Source organism: Nothoprocta perdicaria, unplaced genomic scaffold, assembly GCF_003342845.1.
Source record: "Nothoprocta perdicaria isolate Ctin4 unplaced genomic scaffold, notPer1 scaffold_43, whole genome shotgun sequence".
Classification (NCBI taxonomy): Eukaryota; Metazoa; Chordata; class Aves; order Tinamiformes; family Tinamidae; genus Nothoprocta; species Nothoprocta perdicaria.
Window position 1 is genome coordinate 4,001,382 of NW_020455677.1, and position 21,445 is coordinate 4,022,826.

Sequence of the window (21,445 nt, forward strand, 5' to 3'; positions counted from 1 at the left end):
GATATTTAGCTTCTAATGAGTTGTGTGATAACTCTGTCCTTCTCCCTGTATGAGCAGGTACTTCTGCCTCCCTAGCAGATGTTGCATTTGTGGTATGAAAAAAAAGAGGGGGGAGCGAGAGTTGAGGAAAAATATGCATAGAGCAACACAAGTAACTGTCTTTATAACAGTCCTTTCTTTTCAGTCCTTTTAAATGTCATGTCTCTCCGCCTGAACTTTAAATATTTAAGTAGGTAAAATGGCYTGATCTTGGCAACTGATGTAACAGCTCTAAATGTTCTAAGCCTTATATGGGGCAGAGGGAATTCCCTTACCCAACAATCCCATCTGTGCAGCATTTTATTTCTAATCCCCGAATATTCCCTGAGGATTCCTGCCGTATACCCTGCAATGCGTCAGCTCGCTAATGGGCGGTGTGGCGTACATTTTTATACTGCTTTGCAGCCGGGTAGCAGGACAGAGCTCCCTTCAGCGCGAGCACTCCGCTGCAGCGGCAAGAGCTGGCGAGGAGGCAGAATGCAGAGCACACTTGTGCTTTTTTAGTTAAAATATCTGCTCCCAGCTGCCTGTCGCAGGCAATTCCCAATCTCATTTCTTGGTAATGAGGTCTCACATCCTGCAATGCTMCTTGTTCTGAAAGACAGCAAATCATGCTCAAAAATCCTGAATATGACAGGAACCCTTYTTTGAAAATGCTGGAAACTTCACTTTTTAAAAAATATATTTTTATCATTTTAAAATCTGTTCTTTTTTTTTAAAAAAAAAGTACTGCAAAGCCTGTCTTGCCTTCTCTTCCACACTACATTTAACTAATTTTACTTTGCATATTGATCTTCAGGTCAAATCAATTGAATTGAACTGCAGACTATTTTCACTCTCTCCCAGGCGACAAGTTGCCAACTGGTGGCTGTCATTTTTCACAAGTGCTCAGTCTGAATGTCAAGTCAGCCACCTAGGCTCGTTGCGGTGCGTATGCTGGAGTTTGCACATTATTTTAAAAAGCACGTCCCTTCACAAAAATAGGCACARCACTCCAGAAAATTCTCGTAGAGCAAGTGATACCCTAAGGGCTTTGTAAAGCAGGGAATGAGAAAGCTCAGAGGAGCATAAGTCTGTCTTCTATCTGCTTAAGCGGTAGGAATAACGGAGTGCCAGGGATTTTACCTTCCTGTGCTTCCCCGTGCCTTGCATACTGAGAACGATCGTGTACTTTGGTTGGTTTTAAATTTTGGAGTAGAGAAGGCATTCTTGGCAATGCATTTATACTGAATCGTGCCTTTTCTCAACGAAAAGAGTATATGTTTTCTTCAAAAGACTTAAAACCCAGCATGAAATTTGAAAAACTCCTAGGCAATCTTAGGTAAAGCCCTAAGAAAGCCTAGGCACTGGCAGAGATACCTGCTTTAAGAGTGTCCCAAGAGGCCCCGTATTGCCAAGTGCAGTGCTTGATAGGCAAGCAGGAGGATTAAACCAGTGCAATGCAGCACCCCTGTGCTCCGCACTGCTGCCGGGAGCCTGGAGGCTGGGCCTCCCAGCTCCTGGAGGTTGCTCCCACGGGCAGGAACCCTCAGCATTCCACAGCATGCCTGCTGGAGGCTGTGRCAGGGCAGCAGCTCCCTGGCTGTGCCGTGTGCAGGCAGCCTGGAGTTGGAGGGGTGAGTGGTGCGAGAGCCCAAGCTCGTGTCAGCCTCTGAGAGGAGCTGCTGTCCTGCTGCACTCACGATTCTTCAGGAAGTCTTCTGTACGGGCATCTGTAATGTCTGACCTGTCTTTATCTGCCATGCTGCCTAAAGGAAGGGTGAGCTGGTGACACAGATGATGTAGTTTGAGCAGTAGGAAGCAGTGTATTCTCTCTTCTGACTCTCCAAGGAGACAGGGTTTAATGACAGTGATGTGCAGTTTTTCTGGGGGTGAGAGAAGTATCTTTAGGGGTGTCTATGAAATTGCTCTATGAATACCATATACTGCCCTCTTCTCAAAGCTCTTGGTACCAAAACTGAGTTATTCATCTCCAGACAGTCTTACAAGGATCTTCCATGCCCAGTGAGTATTCAGCAAGGCTTTTAGAGTATTCAGTGCATAGAGGCATTTTTCATGCACAAACAGAATGTTTCTGCTTGATTACTGGGTTAGAAGCTGTAGGGCTGCCTATATGTGCCCTGATGGCAGGTGGGTTAGAAGCTGTAGGGCTGCCTATATGTGCCCTGATGGGAGGTGGGTTAGAAGCTGTAGGGCTGCCTATATGTGCCCCGATGGGAGGTGGGTTAGAAGCTGTAGGGCTGCCTGGGAGGTGGTGCTGGCTGGGGCCAGCTCGGAGGAACCTGGAGTATCTGTTGGGGTGGGGGGGTGGGATGGACCTGCTCTTGCCCCCTGTGCTCATGTAGGGGAAGGTGCAGGCAGAGGTGCACAAGGCAAGAGGTGCCTTGAAAGGGCATTGGGGAGGAATCCCTGTGGGAGGCAAGTGGTGCTAAGGCTGGGCTGAGCTCTGCCGGGCGCAGTGCACAGGGAGTCCGGCCTGTCCCTTGTGGCCTCCTCTGTCCTGGGGTTGGCCTCGCGGTGTTGCCGCGCTGCCCTTGGCAGGAAGCCTAAGGCAGGCTCGCCCAGGGCTTGCGCTTGTGCCCACACATTCTTAGGAGTTTGAGAGCAGCCTTGCACAGACATGAGCTCTGATTTCTGGAGCCCTYGAGTTGCACGCCAGCTGCAGCCAAATAATGGGGAGTTGGTATCCGAGCTGCTCCCATCTGCGTTGTACCCAGAAAAAGGAATACTTTCCCTTACTTAAAACAATGCAGCAAAAGCAGATGCATTTAACAGCTTCCAAGGAGCTTCAAGTTTCACTCAGACATGCCTCYATTGCCGACATACAGCCCTCCAGAAGGTTAGAAGGCAAGTTATAAATATATTTGATACATAATTTTGCAGCAATGGCAGACAGATTTTATGAGTGAGGCTGTTCCTTCTGCGGGTTCCTTTGCACAAGCTTAGGCTGGTTGCTAGGCAACTGGCACACAAAAAAAGCACATTTCTCTTTGCATTGCAGGCAGGAACCTTGGGAGCGGCAGAGGCCTCCGAAGGCTCCTTAAATAGCATGGCTAGCAAATAGAAGCTAAAATATTGAACCTTTGTTGGTTAAGGATCCTCTTACGAAGGTCAGCCGTCTAGAGGATATTCAATAGTTTCTTTTGGTGCAAAGGAAAGATTAGAAGGAAGGGTGTGTGTGTGCCGTAGGAATGGAAACAAATGGAAATTTCCAGTGATTCCTGACTGTCAAGCAGATTACATCGGTGGACTATATAACTGCTTTGCAACTTGGTTCTCTTGTCTTGACAGAAGAAGGAAGGATGCTGTTGGTCATATTATCAAGGGCTGATATCAGGTCCTAAATCCTAGAATTTAGGAGGTACTTCTAAATGTGAATATTGAAAGCTGCTTAATTGCAGTGCTGCTATTGGCTAAACATGGACTAAAAAAGGGATGAACTGATTCCTATCAGTTTAGTGAAGTAAATACGAGAGGGGAATCATGTTCAAGTTGAGAGCTTTGCAGATAGGTAGCAATTCAGTGGGAAGTTTAGCATGAGAATGAGTAATTCAGGAGTTCTCAATTGCTGGCTTGCTCTTTTCTGTCATTTTTCCTCCTTGGTCCATGGGCAAGTGTAGCTAGATAGCTATTAGGGTGCAAGGAATACTAATTAATCCTAATCTTGCATGTTGATGAAAGATTCTCCCTGCTTCYCCATGATTCCCCATTGTATTCCATGGTACAGCAGCTTGTAAGATAGGACTGGCCCAGGAAATAAAGCGATTCAGGTGAATTGGGATTGTGGCCCTCTACCAAGGCCACGTTCTCGTGGAACCACTTGCTCTCCCCAGGCTGAAAGGTATTGCCAAAGAAGCAAAGGGGTAGAAAGATTTTTGGGGACTTTYGTAAAAGTTAAGCAACCATTAGTGTTGTCAGGTCTGCTTGATAGGATTCACTGTCTAGAATTTCTTCTTCCTTTGCTTAACATCTGTAGGTGTGTGGTTTTGTTTATTTGTTTTSTCTTACATCCTTATTTACTTCTGTTGTTTTGGTGTGATGGAAGAGAAGAATAGGGAAAACATGGMTAAATATCTATTGTCGGAGTGAGCAAGAAGCACCAGCATTTGGACAGCATCTATTCATTTATGTAAATTGATGACAAAATTACTTTGGCGTTTTGTAAGGGTAAGCAAAGTTCCTTCTCTGCTGGCTGTAGGCAAGCGTATTTGAAGCGTATGCACAGTTCATTACATAATTGGAGAGTGAGGAAGGGGAGGGGTGCATTTAGTACTTGGATATAATTTTTTCCTTACATTATGACTTCCTCCTAGGATTCAAAAGCCTGGGAGATGTCATTCCTCAGGGGAAAGGGTCTTTCTCCACCTTTCTCCTTCCTTAAACCTTCCCTCTGGTTTCTCAGTGCAGATTGACAGCCCTGCCCCTCACATTGACTGTGATGCACAGAGCTCTTTCAAGGAAACATGGAAAGCAACCGTTTATCAGTATTGTCCATTACTTCCCAGCAACTGCCTTTACTGATTTTCTTTTTGGCAGTGATTGTGGAACATGTTATCTCTGCAGAAGGAAATATTTGTATGCAAGTAGATTGGATTGGAAAATGTGATAAACAGCCTCTTATAGATATTAGATTTCAACACAAAACAGTGGTACCATGCTATTCCCATGTCTCCACTACAAAAACCACGAGACTGAAGAAGGATGGAGAAGCCCAACTGAGCTAATAAAGATTCTTAAGATTCCTTATGCAGTTCCTGTTTTTTGATTGCCAAATATTCCCACTAAGGCAGCATTTTTCTTCCATAGCCCTGATTTGAGCTCTGTACCTTCTTGTCTGTAACAAAAAGAGGCTGCTCATGAATCTGCTTTAACTTGMTGAGGATCCTGAAGCTGGAACTCCTACAGCAGACCTCCCACAGAAACCCCCATGAGGCAGCTATGGGTGAGGGTCTCGTTTCTCTTAAAGCTGTTCCTGTGTAATGGATGTATAGAGGAACTGAAATGCCTTTCCTCCCAGAGAGGAGTCAAATGAGACCCAGAGGCAAATACCTCATTTCCTAAAATTCTTGAGAACTGGTTCCAGTGCAGTGTTTATAACCCAGCAATTAGAAAGACAAACTGAAAGAACTTAAATTCTGGCCTGAATTTTGATGTGAGCCCTTCTGAAGCTTGCTTGGAGTTCAAGCTCTGATCTTCTCAAAATGTTCCTCCTCAATAAATCTAATTATTATTGCCTTGCAGTGTTCTTAAAAACAATGCGCTTGGCTGCCTGGTCCACCCACACTGAGTGAAGGAATATGAGCGTTTTTATTATCAGATTACTTCAGTTATGCAAATATTGCTTCATATTAAATATTTTCACAGACGAATGACACGTTTGTATTAAATGCTCTGAGTGAATGATACTTGTTCACTGCCTACTAATGGCTATAATAAATATCTCTAAAGCACCTTGATACTATATTTCGTGCCAGTCTCCCCTAAGTAAGATCACTGTGAGAGTGAGATATTTCTCTACTGCCTTTCCTCTGCTAACGTTTTCATCTCTATATAATTTCTGCTGAGTAAGCTCTGGAGGTGAAATTAATTTTTTACAGTGCAGCTGGGGAAAAACATACTGCCCTGTTCCTAAAAAACATTCCCAGCCCATATGCATGGTGCAAATTTTATGAGTGCRGCTCAAGTGACATCTCTGTACAGCGGCTTTCGAAGCAGTGTGCAGGCTGTAGCTCCCGCTTTGTAAATGAGAGCTCAGACGATGTGAGTGTATGGGGTAAAGTAGCTGCTCCCGAGGCACTGGAGCATGGAGCAGGGCTGGGCTTTCCACTGTGCTGCGCTCAGGCGTCGCAGGGGTGCTGCAGCCTCCGGAAGAGCTTCTGGGCAGCACTGAACAATGCGCCGCAGTTTAAGGCTAGCAGAGGCTGCAGAGTTGGCCCTGTCCTCAGGAGCAGCCCAGTTCAATAGACTGCAGACAAGGAGCGAGCGGAGTTCAAGAGGAGCTGGCAAGGAGTTGGGTTTTATCTCCTTTTTAAGCTGTGTACACCAGGACAGACCTTAAATCTATGATATAAACCAGAACAGGCCTCAGGTGGCTCTGCCCTGCACTAGCGCTGGCTGTGCTGGCCCCTTAGGCTGTGACTCCCTCCCAGGTACCCCCTCCTTTCCCTGCCATCAAGTTGTGCCTCAAGCTGCTTATGTGGAACTGAGAAACCACCACCAAGTTGGATGCAGCACCTCTTCCCKGCAGCACAGGGTAACGTCCTGCAAGAGTAGTAGATGTCTGAGACRCTATTTCTTCTAAACAAAAGATAGCAAGAAGTCTCATTCTTGGAGAGCTCCTAGTCATCTAGTCACAGCAGAGTGCAGTGATGAGTTTGCATTTTTTCTCTGCTTTCTCCTTATCTTCCTACTTAAAGTATAATGACTTTGAGCTGTAGTGTGAGCTCTAGAGCAGAGTTTACTGCGTCTCAATAAATTTGTGTCTTATTGAGCCATGAAACAGCCTTTCCTTCTGGCTTTAGACAAATTGTGAATTGTGCATTCACAATTGTAAAATAGCAGCTATTTTGATACTTTTCTTAGTCTTACATCCTGTGTAGAACAGGGCATGCAGCTGTTCTTCCTCAGAGCAGGTAGCAGGTACCCAAGCTTTAGGAGGAGGGTGATTTGAGCTCTGCCTGCTGTGGGGCTCCTGAGTGTGTTGTGCTGCAATCCTCATTTCTCCCTTAGCACCTGCAGGGCTGTTCTGCATCTGCCTTTCCCTTTTCCTAGGCTCTCTTCCAAGCAAATTCTTAGCCAGGCTTTTGGATGCCTTAGCAAGAACTGGGCCTTGAGTCCTGTGGAGGAGGGAAGAGCCGGGCGCAGGCAGCTCTGGTGCGTGCTGAGGCCAGCGGCAGCGCSAGGCTGCGGGTGGGACTGCCCGTTGTGTGGGGCAAGTGGAGGCTCCAGACCCACACCATGTGCTGGCAGGAGCGCTGCAGGGCAGGGCCCTGGRGCACCAGACACGGCCAGGGGCTGGGAGAGCCATCCGTGTGGCTCTGCAAGGCACGTTGATGTGTTCACTGCCCGCCTGTGATAGGTCCTGAAAGGCCCAGCCCGCCTGTGATAGGCCCTGAAAGGCCCGGAGTGTTTTGTTTGCTTCTGGAAGTGAACTCTCAGGAGAAGCAGGAGAGGTGTTTGGGTCTTGGGACAGCTGGAAAACATTTAGGAGGAGTTGAGGATGTAAGGAAAAGCTCTGAGGGGGAAAAAACTTTTCCCTGGAGCTTGTGAGAGTCAGTGCTCAAGGACAGAGCATGAGGGGTTTGAGATCTCTAATGAGGGAGTTAGAAACTTGTGAGAGACTAGTCCAGTGAGGCTGGAGTGGGCTTGAAAGTAGTAGTGATGCGAATTCTTTCGCACCAGTATGTGCTGCTCATGTCTTCAGATCAGCATCTCAGACTATACCTTTCCTCATTCCCCTTTAAACTTTCTGAAATATAGATGTGTATGTGCTATAAACAGCAGTCTAATGTTTATGGAGCACCTTAAATATCAAAAGGGCTATGTAACTGCTAAGCTTAGTAAGCATTATTCATTAATGGTAGCCTAGCATCAGAAGGCAGCAAGAATTCAATGGATTTTCTTTCCAATGTGCTCCAGAAACCACCCGCGTGAAATTCATTCTTCTCCCTGCTGAACAATGTTCTGCTCTGCAGTTGCCTCCTCCACCCTTCGCATGGTGGGATCTCAGCTCTATTGTTGCATGTTCTGGAGCTGGAGCGGGCAGGAAGCAAAAGCTGCAGAGCAGAGGCTAATTGAGCTGCACAAACCTCTATTTAGTTGGCTCAAATATAATGTACTGAAGGACAATCCTTGTGATTCTTGTTTTATTTTTTGATGTACTGGAAGATGACTGTGTGTGTGGTAAGAACAACTGTTGCAAAATGCTTGTGCCTCGGGAGGGACAGTCAAAATAATCAATATGTTGGCATCTGATGGCAAGTACAGCTGGAGCTGCTGCTTTGGGGCATTTCTCCTGTGGGAGGGAGAGCACTTGTGCACACACATGTGCACATATGTGAATGGACGGGGACCCGAAGCTGCTAACTTGTTGCTGATATGTTTTTATTCTACTTCTTACCACTGTTTTGTTTGTTCCCATGAAATATCTTGTTTGGGTTCTATAAAGTCACTGTCTAATCAGCCTTTTTTATTTCTGCCATCTCCCTCCGCCTCTAGTCAGCGTATGCTGTGTCAGTGCTCAAGGAGTGTGCCAAGCTGCGACCTACAGATCCCACCGTTCCTCTCYTGGCTGCCAAGGTCTGCATCGGGCCCCTGCACTGGGTAAGCAAGCTGATGCAGTTCTTATGTAACGTGTCAGGTACCGCAGCGACAGCCCAGGTGGAGCTGCAGGGGGGAGGGAGGAGGGGAAGGGGAATTCCCGTGGAAAATCTCCCAAGCACGCATGTGCCTGCGTCTAAATGAACAAAAATTCAGCACGGAATTCAGCAGTAAGGCTGACCTGAACCGAGTGTTGCTGGCATGTTAAAGGGTGTGGGAAGGGGAGTTATAACAGCGCTTTGGGGATTGCTCCTGCAAGGGAATATCCAGAGTCAAATTGGCCATCCTTGTAGCCCCTGGAAGACAAAAGTTAATCACTGTAAGCGGATCTGGTCATGGACTGCCAGCCAGCTCAGCTCTGCAGGGCGGCTCGATCCGTTGTTCCTGAAGCTGCTGTGTCAGTGTTTTCCGTTCTGGATGCACTAATGTACGCCCCAGAAGCAGAGTGGGTGTGGAAGTCTGTGCCTGTGAAATCCTGATTATTCCAAGAAGCAGAAACATCTGTCAGTCTTTTTGCTGCTTGTTTTAATTAATTGAATGACAGGCTGCTGTTTTCACCCCTGTCCTCACCACAAGGTGTCCCTGCAGTCAGTGAAGGATTATAGTTGCTAATGTAAGTAGAACAGAGAGAGGAAAGAAAATACCAGAAGAATCTGCCCGAGTTTGGGGGAAAACTGTAGAGATTAAAATTGTTGTGTTCCCCCCACCCCTCTCCGCCACCAATCCCCTGCATCACTGCTTGATGCAAGCCTGTATTATTCAGAAGAACTAGAGTTATATCCATGAGGAAATCTGGTCTTACATGTTTTTAAATGAGCTGTGCTGTTCTGAATTATAATGGCTAAGATGACGTGTTTCAGAAAGAGTTGAGACACACCTTGTTACAGGAGAGAAATCTCACAGGGCAGAGGGTCTGGAGGGGGAAACCTTGTGGAATTTAGCCAGCCTCTCTCTGTTCTTCAGAGAGATTTAGCTCTCCTGTGCCTTTAGCTCAATATCTCCATTTTAAAGGCTGAAAGTTCTATATGCAGCAAATTGCTTTTATTAAAACAAAGAATGTGTATCCTGATAGGTAGAGACTTGAAAACAGTATCTAARCCAGACATAAGATCTGTGTTGAACATTGTTATTAATATCTCTATTGATGTAGCTTTCAAAGCAAGATTGGCTTGTTCTTAGTATAAAATGTCATCAAGTATATTAAATCTTTCTCAGAGTAGGCTCTGAAGCTAGAGGAGCTCCATGGGCTAAATGTCTGCATTCATAGTCCCACAGGGTGGGATTGCAAGGCCACGATGCYACCTCTAGCAGTTCTGCAGTCTCAATTCTTGTCAGCAGGCAAAGAACACGAGCAGAATACTTGTTATATTTAGAGAAGAATCCTTCTCTAAGCACAGGCTAGTTTTTGTCTAGGAGCCTCAGTTCTAGTATGGAAGACAAATCTGGGGTCTCAGTATTGCAAATGATCGTCCCGTCTTTCTGCTTCATGAACATGGATCCAACAAGGAGGACTGGAGCGAATGAGAGGAAGAGCTTTGCTGATAATTGCAACAAAAAAGAACAAGCTGGGAAATTGAAAGCCGGGGCAACGCGACAGGATGAAGTTGAGAATTCTGAGAGGAGTGATCAAGGCAAATAGCAAAGTTTCTCTCAGAGAAACTTAGATCTCAGAAGAACAAACGTCGGCCTCTTTAGGGAGTGCTTTTGGAAGAGTTCTATGAGTTGTAGTCCTGGAGAGAAGGGTCCAGGAGAGCTGCTGGTTAGTTTTTCAAGGATCACCTCTTCAGGAAAGGCGCATCCTGGAATATAGGAAGTCAAGCAAGTAGCTGCAGCAGGAGGCCTGCATAGCTGAATGAGAAAATCCTAACTAAAGTCAAGCATAAAAGGGAGAGTGCAAGAAGTAGAAGCAGGGACAGGTGATCCAGGAGGAACATAGAGACACTGCCCAAATGTGAAGGGGCCGTGTTAGGGAAGTCGGACCTTGTCTGGAGTTGATTCTGGTAAGGAGGTGAATGGCAAAATGAAAGGTTTCTACAGGTGTATCCATAGCAAAAGGAAAAGTAGGGAAAATGCAGATGTGCTCCTGAACAGGGCCTGGAACCCTGTGATGAAGATCACAGAAGGTTGAGGTACTTCTTGCTGCCTTTGCCATAGTCTTTATTGCTAAGATTTGCCCTCAGAACCTCTGGAAACCAGTGGGAAGGTGTGGAGCAAGGAAGACCTCACTGAGGAAGACCTACCCTCAGTGGAGGAGGATCAAATTCGGAAATATGAACAGACTGGCTGAGTGCAAGTCCRTGGGACCTGATGAGATGTGCCTACAAATGCCAAGACACCTGCCTGATGTCATTGTGAGGCCACTGTCAATCCTTGAAGAGTCATGATGGTCAAGGGCGTTGCTGAGGGCTTGAAGAAAAATAGTGCTACTCCCCTCTTCAAGAGGGGTGAGGAGGAGAAGAAACCTGTTTTAAGGACCTGAAAGTCATTGGGAGTAGTGGTCATGGATTTACAAGGGGGCAACTGGGCTTTACCCATATGATGCCCTTCTGCAGCGAGATGACTGGCTTAGTGGATGAAGGGAGAGCTACCTGAAGGGCTCTACAAGTTGTGATCAGTAACTGGWGATCTCTGACTAGGAATGTGCCCTGGAGGACTCATCCTTAGGCCAGTGCTGCTCAAATGCTTCCTGGATGATGCAGATGAAGGGCCCGAGTGCACCCTCAGGAAGTTTGAAGCTGGTGCAAAAGCAGGAGGCCTGGCTGATAAAACAAGATGCATGTGCTTCCACTCAGAGGGACCTCAGCAGGCTGGAGAATTCAGCCAACAGGAATCTCATGAAGTTCAGCCAAGGAAAATGCCAAATGCCATATTTGGAGAGAGCTGTGTCCAGTGCTGGGCTTCCCAGCACAAGACAGACAACAGACTTATGGGAGCAAGCCCAACATAGGAGATATACCCAAAATCCAGCTGTATCTCAGAAACCTCCTCTGGTTTCTTCTTCCATGAGAAATGGGCTGGACMAGGTGACTTCTAGAGGTTCCTTCCCATCTCTATAATTCTGAAATATATCCTGAGCACTAGGATCTCTGTTCTGGCTATTAAACATCACAAGCAGACAACAAATAGCAAATCCCTGACCTCGAAGACAGTATGCTCACCACTTATAAACATAAGCAGTGGCTTCAGGAAGGCTGTGGTCTCTTTACTACTAGCTAAGCATGTGGTCTCTGCTGTAAGTAGCCTTTAGACAAAATTTAAATTGACTGAATGCATCTTTTTAAGATTCAGTGGTAAAATCAAGATCTACAATGTAATCCTTAACAAATTGAGTGAAGTTCTAGCAAAGGCACCTTGCCAGAGCCATTGGTGTTTGAGGTGAAAGGGCCAGGTTTCTGTATTGTGAGAAAAGAAATGGCATAGGATCTTTTTCTTTTGCATATACTAGCTCAGTATTTGCCCGGGTTTCAGCATTCAGGCCCGAATTTCAAATTGAGCCCTTGATGACAAAGGTCGTCACAGGGTAAATGGTCAGGGTGAAGACACAGCCAGGGTAAGGAGTTGAATGTAGAGCTAAGAGCCCAAATTGCAGGTGTTTCAATGTCTGTTCATTACTGTTTTCTCAGAACATCTTTTTGAATCTGCCAGCACAGTTAGTATGTAAAAAAATCTTCTCTTTCGCTGTCCCTATAGCAAGGTAATTCAGCCACAAATATGTCCTCAGGCAGTCTAGGATCTCCAGATTTCTWATACAATGGCAGGTGAACAAACAGTGAAAGCCTAAATAAATAGGAGAAGGAGGGGAAAAAGTTCGCCAAATACTGTTCTTCTTGACTATGTGAAACTTTTTTTCAAGGATATTTAGATCAGACCCTTGCACAAAACTGGGAAACTTGCCTGAAATGCAAATACTATTTCCCAAGAGCCTAATCTTACTTCCACTGTCTGGAGTAGAASCTTACAGACTAAAACTGAATGAAAATCCCTGTCCCCTCTTCCTCTCACTCAGTGGCTCATGCTCTGCCCTTATTCTTTGCCAAACTTCTCATGAAACTGTGTGGGCCTTTTGCTTAGAGGCAGTGAGAGGGAAACTTGAGCATTTCTTGGAAAAAGAAATAAAGAAAGAAAAAAAAGAGAAAAAAAAAAGGAATGGTAGGTTCCTATGTCTAATAGCTAGAGCTGTTTGTGATATTACTGGCAAACTCCTTTGCCTAATAAAGACCTTCCTGCTTAGGCGAGCTGTTTTTCTAAATGTCATCCTTACAGTAATTATTTGCATTTAAATTACATGGCAATCAAATCAGAATTGAATCATTTAAACTGGAAGTGAACAAGTTAATCAATGCCAATATAAATAGAAGACAAGATAGACAGGGCACTGGAACAGTTTAGTAGTTTATATATTACATATTAACAGTCAAACACTCAAACATACCTTGCTTTTCAGAACATAAAATACGGTTAATTTCTCAATTAGGAATTATATCTATGTATGCAATTGGCGAGTCAGGAAAAGGGTGAAGTCTGATCACCATTTATAAAAAGGGAGCGGCTAACTTGCATCTCCTGCATCTGCCTGCTCTGTGCTTTTGGTGCAGCATTGTACCTGATTTGTTTATAGTCCATGGAAAAGCAGTATTTTAGACTTTTTTCAAGTAACTGACATAGTCTAACATCATTTATTCTGCTGGTTAGTGGCAATAGTGGCAGAATGTCATGAGGAATTCTATTTTTTGGGGTTTTTTTTCCTCTCATGAATCAGACGGTCATTTTGTATTGCTGCCTTTGTTCATATTGATATCTTGGCACGCTTTAAGAACCAAAAATAAACATTAATTGCAATGTACTCTAGTGATATACAGCACTGAGGATGCCCCAATCGGATGACGCAATCTCGCAGTGCGGAATAAATCAAAATAAAAGCGTACGTTCAGAATGTGCCATGCAAATCAATACGTATCAGAGGCTGATGTGGAAAAGAGCCCAACGCCCGCGGCTCCCGCGGTGACGCCTTAACCAGATTATTAACTGATGTGAGTTGGCACCGCTGCACTAGTGTTTTGCTGGCACCAGGCTGGCTTACACCAGCGGATGATCTGCTGTCACCAAGCCCAGCTTTCAGGACTGAGCTGAGGGAGGTAGGCAATGTTTTCATCATCCTGTTTTCAAATTACAGATTTTTCACAAATGAAAACGGTGCCGGGGGAGCAGTAAAACAATATTCCCTTAGTTGTAAAGCTTAGGCCAGTTGTCTTAGAGAAGCAAAAAACCTCCAAAACATGTGCAGCTGTATAGATAGTGCTTGTCTGGTAGAGATTCAGTTGGACCTGTGCTTGATAAAGTCCATGAGATTTTCAGCAAAATTGGATCTTTCATTTTATACTGGACCTAGCACATCACACAGGTGCATTTAAAATGTTTTAGTGGGTTCAACATCAGTTTTAAGGCACCATGCTCCCTAGTACTCCTATTTTGCCAAGGTTTCAACACAACCATTTGCCCAAGTCACATGAGTGATTCTASTGACTGAATAGAAAGCCAGCTTTAGTCTTGAGCCATCTGTCTTCTAGCTCTCTAGAAAGTGCTGTGAAATGTTCGACTGTGGAAGCTTGGAGCATCGTTTTAAATTCTCACTAGTAAGTTGATATGACCTGCAGTAGCTTGTGCACACAACAGTTCTTCTTCCTTAGTCCAGTATAAATTCAGAGTGCTAGTAACTAAAAGACCTATTGCAGTTTCCTTCCACACTTGGCCTGCCTTGGCATGGCCTCAGCTGAATGCAAACTCGCCTATTTTGGCRATGATTTTGAGTTGCAGCATAAGTTGTTTTTCAGAGCACAATGCTGCTAACTTCACAAGTAATTCAGGTTGTCCAGATGTATTCAGCCCAGTTGGGGCAGAAAATACTAAAAAATGGAGAGTCTGGCTACAGGCAAGTATTAAATACTGGTTTTTGTTTGTTTGTTTGTTTTTTAAATGGGTCTTATTTAAAGGTATTTAGGGTCACTAGGATGCTTTATTGGTTTTTTTTGTTGTTTTTTTCCTCATTTGTGGTTTTGGTGGAGGCTCTCGCTAGGGCTTTGTAAATCTGGATGCTTCTAGTCCTGGGATTCTGCTAGATTCTGCTTAGTCCTGGGATAATCTCACATGTTCTAGGACTCTGCCCTAGCAGAGGGGGCAGACACAAGTCCCAAACCACATTCTTARTCTCTTCAGCGGCTCACAGTTGATACCACAGAAATAGTCTTGCATACTCCTGATTGGTGCCAGGGCTGTCAGACGGTGCCAGTTCACTCTCTGACCGATGGGATGGTTTGGAGACACTTCATCCTGGGGCAAAGGCTGCGGTGCCAGATGCTGCTGGGCCTTCTGGCCCAGCTTCGCTCGCTGCTTGGCGTTCTCAGGCCCTGGTGAGCACAGCCACGCGCTCTGCCCCAGCAGACACCACCCTCAGGCAGGGCAAAGGAGAATAAAGCCAGCCCAGGCCACGCCGTACAGGCTGGCTTAAGGAGTCTGCTGGGCCTAACTTCAGGTCAGTACTGGCACCGTGTGGGGGATTTGTCAGGATGAAGATTTAGGACCATAGTRCTGCTGCAGTAATCTTATTCTGATGGAGCTTCCTCTATCAAGTGTTGACTCTGTTGGAAAGAAATGCTGTGGATGTGCTAATACTTGGTCATTTAGGAGGCCTGGAGCTGCATGGAGATGTTTTAGCTTTTACTCCTGTATGAGTAATATTGAAAGATCAAATCTAGACCCTTTACCTGAATTATGTGACCTGCTGAGCAGGCTGTCTAAGGACTGTTGTCACTAGGGAGAGAGGCTAGTGAGCAAACAAGGATAAGGAGATTAGAGATTTTCTCCATCCTCTAAAAAGATGTTCTTGTTCGCATCACACATGCTTTTTCTGGTGCAATTCCAAGGTTTTAGACATCAAAGATGGCCAAGAATCTTGTCTTCTATTTAACTCCCTTGTAAATAAACCAGTTTTTCTGCAGTGCAGGGAGAGGTCCACATATTCCTAAATGCGGGGGCTGAGCAGGTTGGCAGGCTTAGCGATGGTGACATGTAGAAAATGCTGAATAGTCTAACAATAGAAAGCACAGAGATTTTTGTTTGCTGATAGTGTGACTTATTTTATATGCTGTAAACAGCTGTGGGATTCAACCTTTTCACTATAATACATCTTTCTGACCCCTTTCTTCTTATGCATTTTTCTTCTTTCCCTTCTTTCTCTTCTACCAATATTTCATTCCTTTTGTCTGTTTGTATTTGTTTCTGTTTTGTGTCCACATCTACAAGCTACTATGCCAGAAATGATAGTAAGAGGTCAATTCTTCTAGGTAACTCTCTACCACACGCAGTTTTACAGTGGTATTTTTGTGTAGATGCCCTTTCCATAGGATTTGATCCTGCATTTAGTCAGATCTTGCTCCCTCTTGCTGGTATCCAGGCTCCCCTGTTTGACCAACCATCTCATCTGCTTCATGTCCTCGGGGGTGTTTCCTCTCTCCTGCCTTTACCTCACTGCTCTGCAGCGCAGGCAGCTGCCGGTTCCTGGTGCTCCACCTCAGCAATCTGCTTGGCCTCCATTGTTCTCAATGGGGGCTGGTGGGGACTGCCTGCAGCTTCCACTTCTGGTCCTGGAGGGTGTGGATTCTATGGAGTTGGGCGTGAGCTCTTCTAAAAACAAGCTGGGTGGTGGCTGAAAAGCAGCTGGGTGGCCACAGGCCAGGGGACAGCACCTGCTGTTCCCCGCGGCCTTGTCAGTGTGCCCACACCAAAACCTCCACTCAAACAGCAGGGCCTGTTGGAGCAGCAGCTCCCTGTTTCGGGGAAAACATCCCTTGGGGTTATGCAGCAAACTGTTCCAGTTCCATCAAAGGTGATGGAGAGGGTGGGAGGGGAAAGAAAAACCACCCCACAATATTGCAGTTGTATCAGCATCGCTTTGCAGCTGGGCAGCGTGTTTCTCTGCAGATGCCTGGCGTGTGCCCTTCATGTGAAGGGTCAATTATGTTGCTRGGGCTTCTGTGTGCCCATCCCAGGCTCTGCAGCTTGAGTTCAAAATACAAGGAATTTATTTTAGGTTGTTTTTCCCAGCACCTGCTTTCTTCTACCCGGGGTCTCTGAACACAGGGAGCCTCTTCCCTCTCCCTCCAACCTGGGGTTCTGCCCCTTTTGCTGTGAGCTGTTCAGTGTGAAGTAGGCAGAATATAGCAATAGCGAGGGGGAAGTCGGAGATGTATCTTTGGGGCTTCCTTCAGAGAGAATAACACACAGGGATGTTGAGGGAGCTGGATTCAGGCCGTTACCTGCCTGTGGGTGCCCAAAGAAGCCCCGTTTCGGTAGTGCTGGTGGCACCGCCAGCGAGCAGATTCCCTCATACATTTCCCAGTCCCAGCACTCGGGGCAGGGGGCATCCTGGGGCTCAGAGCTTGCTAGCAAGGGCCTGCGGGATGCAACAGAAAGTCTCAGCCTGTGTTCCTCACCCCTCTGAGTGTGTGTTGTGCTATCCAGATGTGGGAGTCCTGTGAAGTGAACAAACCATTTAGCTTTCTGTTGTGTGGAGACGACCCCTGAGACCTCACAGCTTCTGCGAGTCCTGCTGGGTGAGACCCCCCTGTTCCTGGCACCACAGAGGGACAAGGACAAGGGAGAGCAGCTCCTGCTGCCAGTGGTCACCTGCTGGCACGAAGGAGCTGCAGCTGGAACGGCTGTGTCTGCTGGGGCTGCGCACGCACTCGGGCTTCATTTCTCTGCCCCCTTCTCCATGGGTGCAGCACGGAAGAGCGCTCCTGTGCTGCAAGGACCCCATGGACACAGCATGCCTGGCAGATGACAGGTCAGACTGGCTGCTGGTCCCGTGGGGAGGGATCTTTCCATGCAGAGTGCAGGCGGGTTAGGGACAGCTTGCCTCTGGGGGTTGAAACCTCACGGTGGGTGATGCAAGTGAAAGGGTTGGCTTCTCACACTTGTCCAGAATGATTGAAGAGTGGGAGTATTGGAAAAGAGGGGGCATATGGCAGTCACAGCAGGACTGACAGGGGAACTGGCCGAGTGCTGTAAGAAAGACAAATAAATGTTCTTCTGAACAGACCCAGCTGCTGAACTGTCCCGGGGTTTGCAAGGCCATTTATTTTTGAAGCTTCAGCTGGCCAAGGCTGCTTTTTTGGGAATCATTGTGGCTGGTCAAAGTGCTGTTAGTGTTGGTGTGAGTAAATGTTTACAAGAATGGTTGTGCTAAAAGTGCTTCCAGCCATTCTGAAAAGTTGCAATACAATAGGTTAAGCTGACACTCACAGGTGGCCCTGGGTACCTGGCTGAATGGTGCTGCTGATTTATGCAGCATGGGCCGTCAGTCAGGGACTGGGCACACCATCGGGTGACCCTTCATAGGAACGATGGAGTGAGTTCTCTCCAATCCTAAATGTCTTGATTTCAACTCTCAGCCTTTCATTAAATCTTCTTAATCTACTGTCCCCACCCTTGCCCTTGTTTGCTAGCCATCAGAATCTTTGCATAATGCATTTCTTCATCTGTTGGAGACTTCTTGAAGCAAAGCATCCATGGGGATAAGCGACAGAGAAGAAGGAGTAAGAATATAGCTGTTTGTGGTGGGAGAAGAGGTGCATAATTAATTTTCTGGCTGCAGAGATTTCATGTCTTACATAAAAGTTCCCGGCAGCTGAAGAATTCAGTTATTGTTTCAGAGGAAGGTTTTTTGGKTTTTTTTTCCCCACTGTGCCAAGTTATGGGACGTTCTCTTCCACGGTCACAGGCTGCAGTCCGGGACACGGTGTGGCACATGGCAGGGGAGGCAGGAGGGCTGAGGTGCTGCACGTGGGCTTGGCAGCTCTGCTGGGACAAGCACTGACCTTCCTGGAGTGGCTGAACTTTCAAGGTCTTACCTGAGTGCCTCAAACAGCAGCAGGATCATTTCTGCCACTGTTAGCAGCCTTTGGGTTATGCCCTTARAGAGGCTCCTTGCAATTTAGCTGGGGATCTCAAGCACACACACAAAGGGGTTTCCCAGTTCCAGTTAGTTGTTTCCAGCGCCGTGGCAGCAAGGCCCTCAGCAAGCAGGCAGTGCCCACGCCGTGCTGGTGGTGGCAGGCTGGGTGCCACAGCACTGCGTGTTGCCCTTAGGTGCCACCTTAGGTTGCTCCTGGTGCCCGCTGGTYGAGGGCTTCAGAAATGGTGAAACTYGGCCTGCAGCTGGTCCGAGATGGTCATCTTGGGGATCCGTGAACACGAGGAGAAGACACGAGGGGTGGTCATTGCCGTTTCATTCAGAGCCTTCTCAGTCTTTCTTTGTGTTTGCACTTCCAGTAAAGGTTTTCTTATGTCTGATAACAACTGATGGATGCCAACCCTTTGTTTGTACAGTTACTAGTTAATATTGGCAGCTGAATGTCTTGGAGTGATATAAATAGGCAGCCCTGTGATAGGCTACTATAGTAGTGGATTCTGCTCATAAATAGAGAATTAATGCATCACTGCAGAATGGAAACTTCTGGTCTGCTGATACATTTTTGGCTTCATTATGAGTTTAAGATTCCTTTTAGGTATTAAGGAAGTACTAGGCTCTGAAGTCTAACAAAGCTGAGTGTTAGGACAGTGCATTTCAGTACTTCTGCAGCATTTGCAGCTGGATTCCAAACAAAACCGCATTGCCTCAAAAAAAAAAAAAAAACAAAAAACTAATCCTGTCCTTGCCAATGAATCACCTCATAATGAAAGTTTTCAAAATAGGATTTTTCAGATAGCGTAATGTTGTCTGGCTCTTAATTAGAGGTGACAGTTGGCTATGGCTGACAGGGACTGCAGACCATCTTGTACACAAATGAGGCTTTCGTAGGCTCTGAATCTTTCAAGCACTGGCTGCAGCTTTCACCTCTACCTCTGATTTAGGCACGTCAGGATATTTAAAGCTTCCAGGYCTTAGTTTTTTTTACTTACAGACAGTGAATGCTGTTAATAAGAGCTGAAGTTAGAAATGAAATCTGTCATATAGTAGGAGAAGAATTAACTTATTTTTGGTTAGAATTTAACATTCAAAATGGTTTTAAAGGTGCTAAAGCTTTGTATTTTTGTTAGGGTTAAGTCTGCGGGGCAGGTGGGAAGGAAGTCTAGAGGAACAAGTCTGTTCTGTAACAGAAGAGGGTTTTCTTCATTCACTTAAACATTTGGAAATGGTTTGGGGTGGATGGCTAACAAAGAAAATTTCTGAGAACTGTGAGGGAACTAAATTCTGATATTCTATGTCATCCTTTCTGTGAAAGGTTCGTGTGAAAGCCCTCTGAAGACTGGCTCACAAATATAACAGAGTTAACCTTATGGAAGCAAATATAGTGGAAGTACCTGTAATTCTCATCTTACCTTCTTTTGCAGCTGGAGGAGGGAGAAAACTTTGCTAAAATGGTGATAGACCTGGGCGAGGATGCAGGAGACTTCCTGGCAAAGGGTTACCTGGCACTGGGCCTGACATACAGTCTTCAAGCTACTGATGGTGAGTTACTGTATTTATCAAATGTGCTGTGGAAAGCATTTGCATTTGGGCAATGGAAATTTATTAGAAACTTCTAGTAGTGACCAGGCAGGGATAATAATCAGATCACAAGAAAAAGGGAGGCTATTCACTTTCTTTCAGAAAACCATCTTCATTAGTAATAAAGGTGAAGTCTTTATGTAGTAAAAGCCCAAAACATCTCTGCTTAGGGGATGTTACGTTTTTTGTAGACAGCAGTTCTGTGTATACTTTACTTGAATGTTTTTAACACATTTCTTTCACTTATTTACACAACAGTCAGTCGAACTTTCCATTTATTTTCATATTTTGGTTATCCACTCATAAATCACATAAGGAAATACAATCCAAGAACTGGAGACAGATATGCCTGACTTCAGTTCTTGGCGTGATACTGATTCCCCACAGAGATCCAACCTCTCTGTGATGCAGTTTCTTTCTCTGCTTAGAAATAAACAAGATAAAAATATCTCCCCCAGTGGTACTCATGGATGATGAGTAGATACAAATCACTGAATGTAAAAAATTGTTTTTTTAATGTTGATTCCTTGGGTTTTGATAACTGGACGATGGGTTCCTGCAGCTCTGGTGTTCGGCAGTCCGAAGTTCTTGAAGTTCCGGGATTTGGAAGAGTTCTAGGTCTGACTTTCATCAAGYCCACAGCTGGGAGCAGCCGTTGTTTTCCCTGTTTTTTTTCTGGGGCTCTAACACAGGCCTCCTAACGTAGCTGTGGTGAACAGTGGCTGCACTAGTTTGTTTCCTGGTCGTGTGTGGCAGTCCCTCCCTTGCACGGAGAAATGGTTTCTCGGAATGATTCCCAGAGAAACAAACCAACTTGTTCGAGCTTATGAGCCTGAAGCAAAGGTAAAGTGGCGCCTTGCGTGGTGTCATGGAGGTGCCCTGGCCTTGCCAGTCACAGCCACCCCCTCCTAGGCCTGTCTTTGGGGAATRCGTGCGCTGGGCTCGGCTGTATGTTCTCAGCAGTTCGCTTTGAGTCGCCATTTCGCTGCCTCAGTATCAGTCTCCCTAGGAAGTTCACATCAGGAAACGTGTGTCCTTCCTAGCCTGGGCCTTTTTGTTTGTTTGTCYGTATTAATTCATTAAACACTGAGTWCTGCTTAACAGCTTAGTTCCCTAGGGCATTTTGCCTAGATTTTGTTTAAATTGTTTCTAAAGCTGTACAAATTTCCTAACTCTATTTTCAGAGATAGGTTTTGTGTGTTAACCCCATTGCAAATTATTTATTGTCCCCTGTAGGAAAATTCGGTTGGAGCATTTSTAAAGAATGGAGCTGTAGAGGTCTGTGTTATACTCTGGATCTCTAAGCACTTGGGCTAAAAAAAAACCTCAGTCATAAACTTTCTTCTTTCTTCTTCTGGAACACAAGTCTTCCCTGAGCTTTCAAGATATTGGTTGGGATATCATAATAAGTGTTCTTTTTAATATGAAGTGTGCACAGTCTTCACAGCAATTGCCTTGGATTTTTTATTCAGATTAATATCTGATTTATGTTGTGAAATAGTGGAATATCTGCCTCCTCTTTTTCCTGTTGCTTGTTTT

At 45.7% G+C, this 21,445-nt stretch overlaps 1 protein-coding gene across 4 annotated transcripts in view; it reads left to right on the top strand.

Moving 5' to 3' along the window:
* Window positions 1-21,445, top strand: part of TTC7A (tetratricopeptide repeat domain 7A) — a 152,893-nt gene that overhangs the window by 37,342 nt on the left and 94,106 nt on the right. For all 4 annotated transcript variants that reach the window (XM_026046271.1, XM_026046272.1, XM_026046273.1 and 1 more), the window contains 2 exons: window positions 8,257-8,361; window positions 19,750-19,867. In XM_026046271.1, coding sequence (XP_025902056.1) covers window positions 8,257-8,361; window positions 19,750-19,867 — 223 coding nt within the window. The remainder of the gene's footprint in view (window positions 1-8,256; window positions 8,362-19,749; window positions 19,868-21,445) is intronic.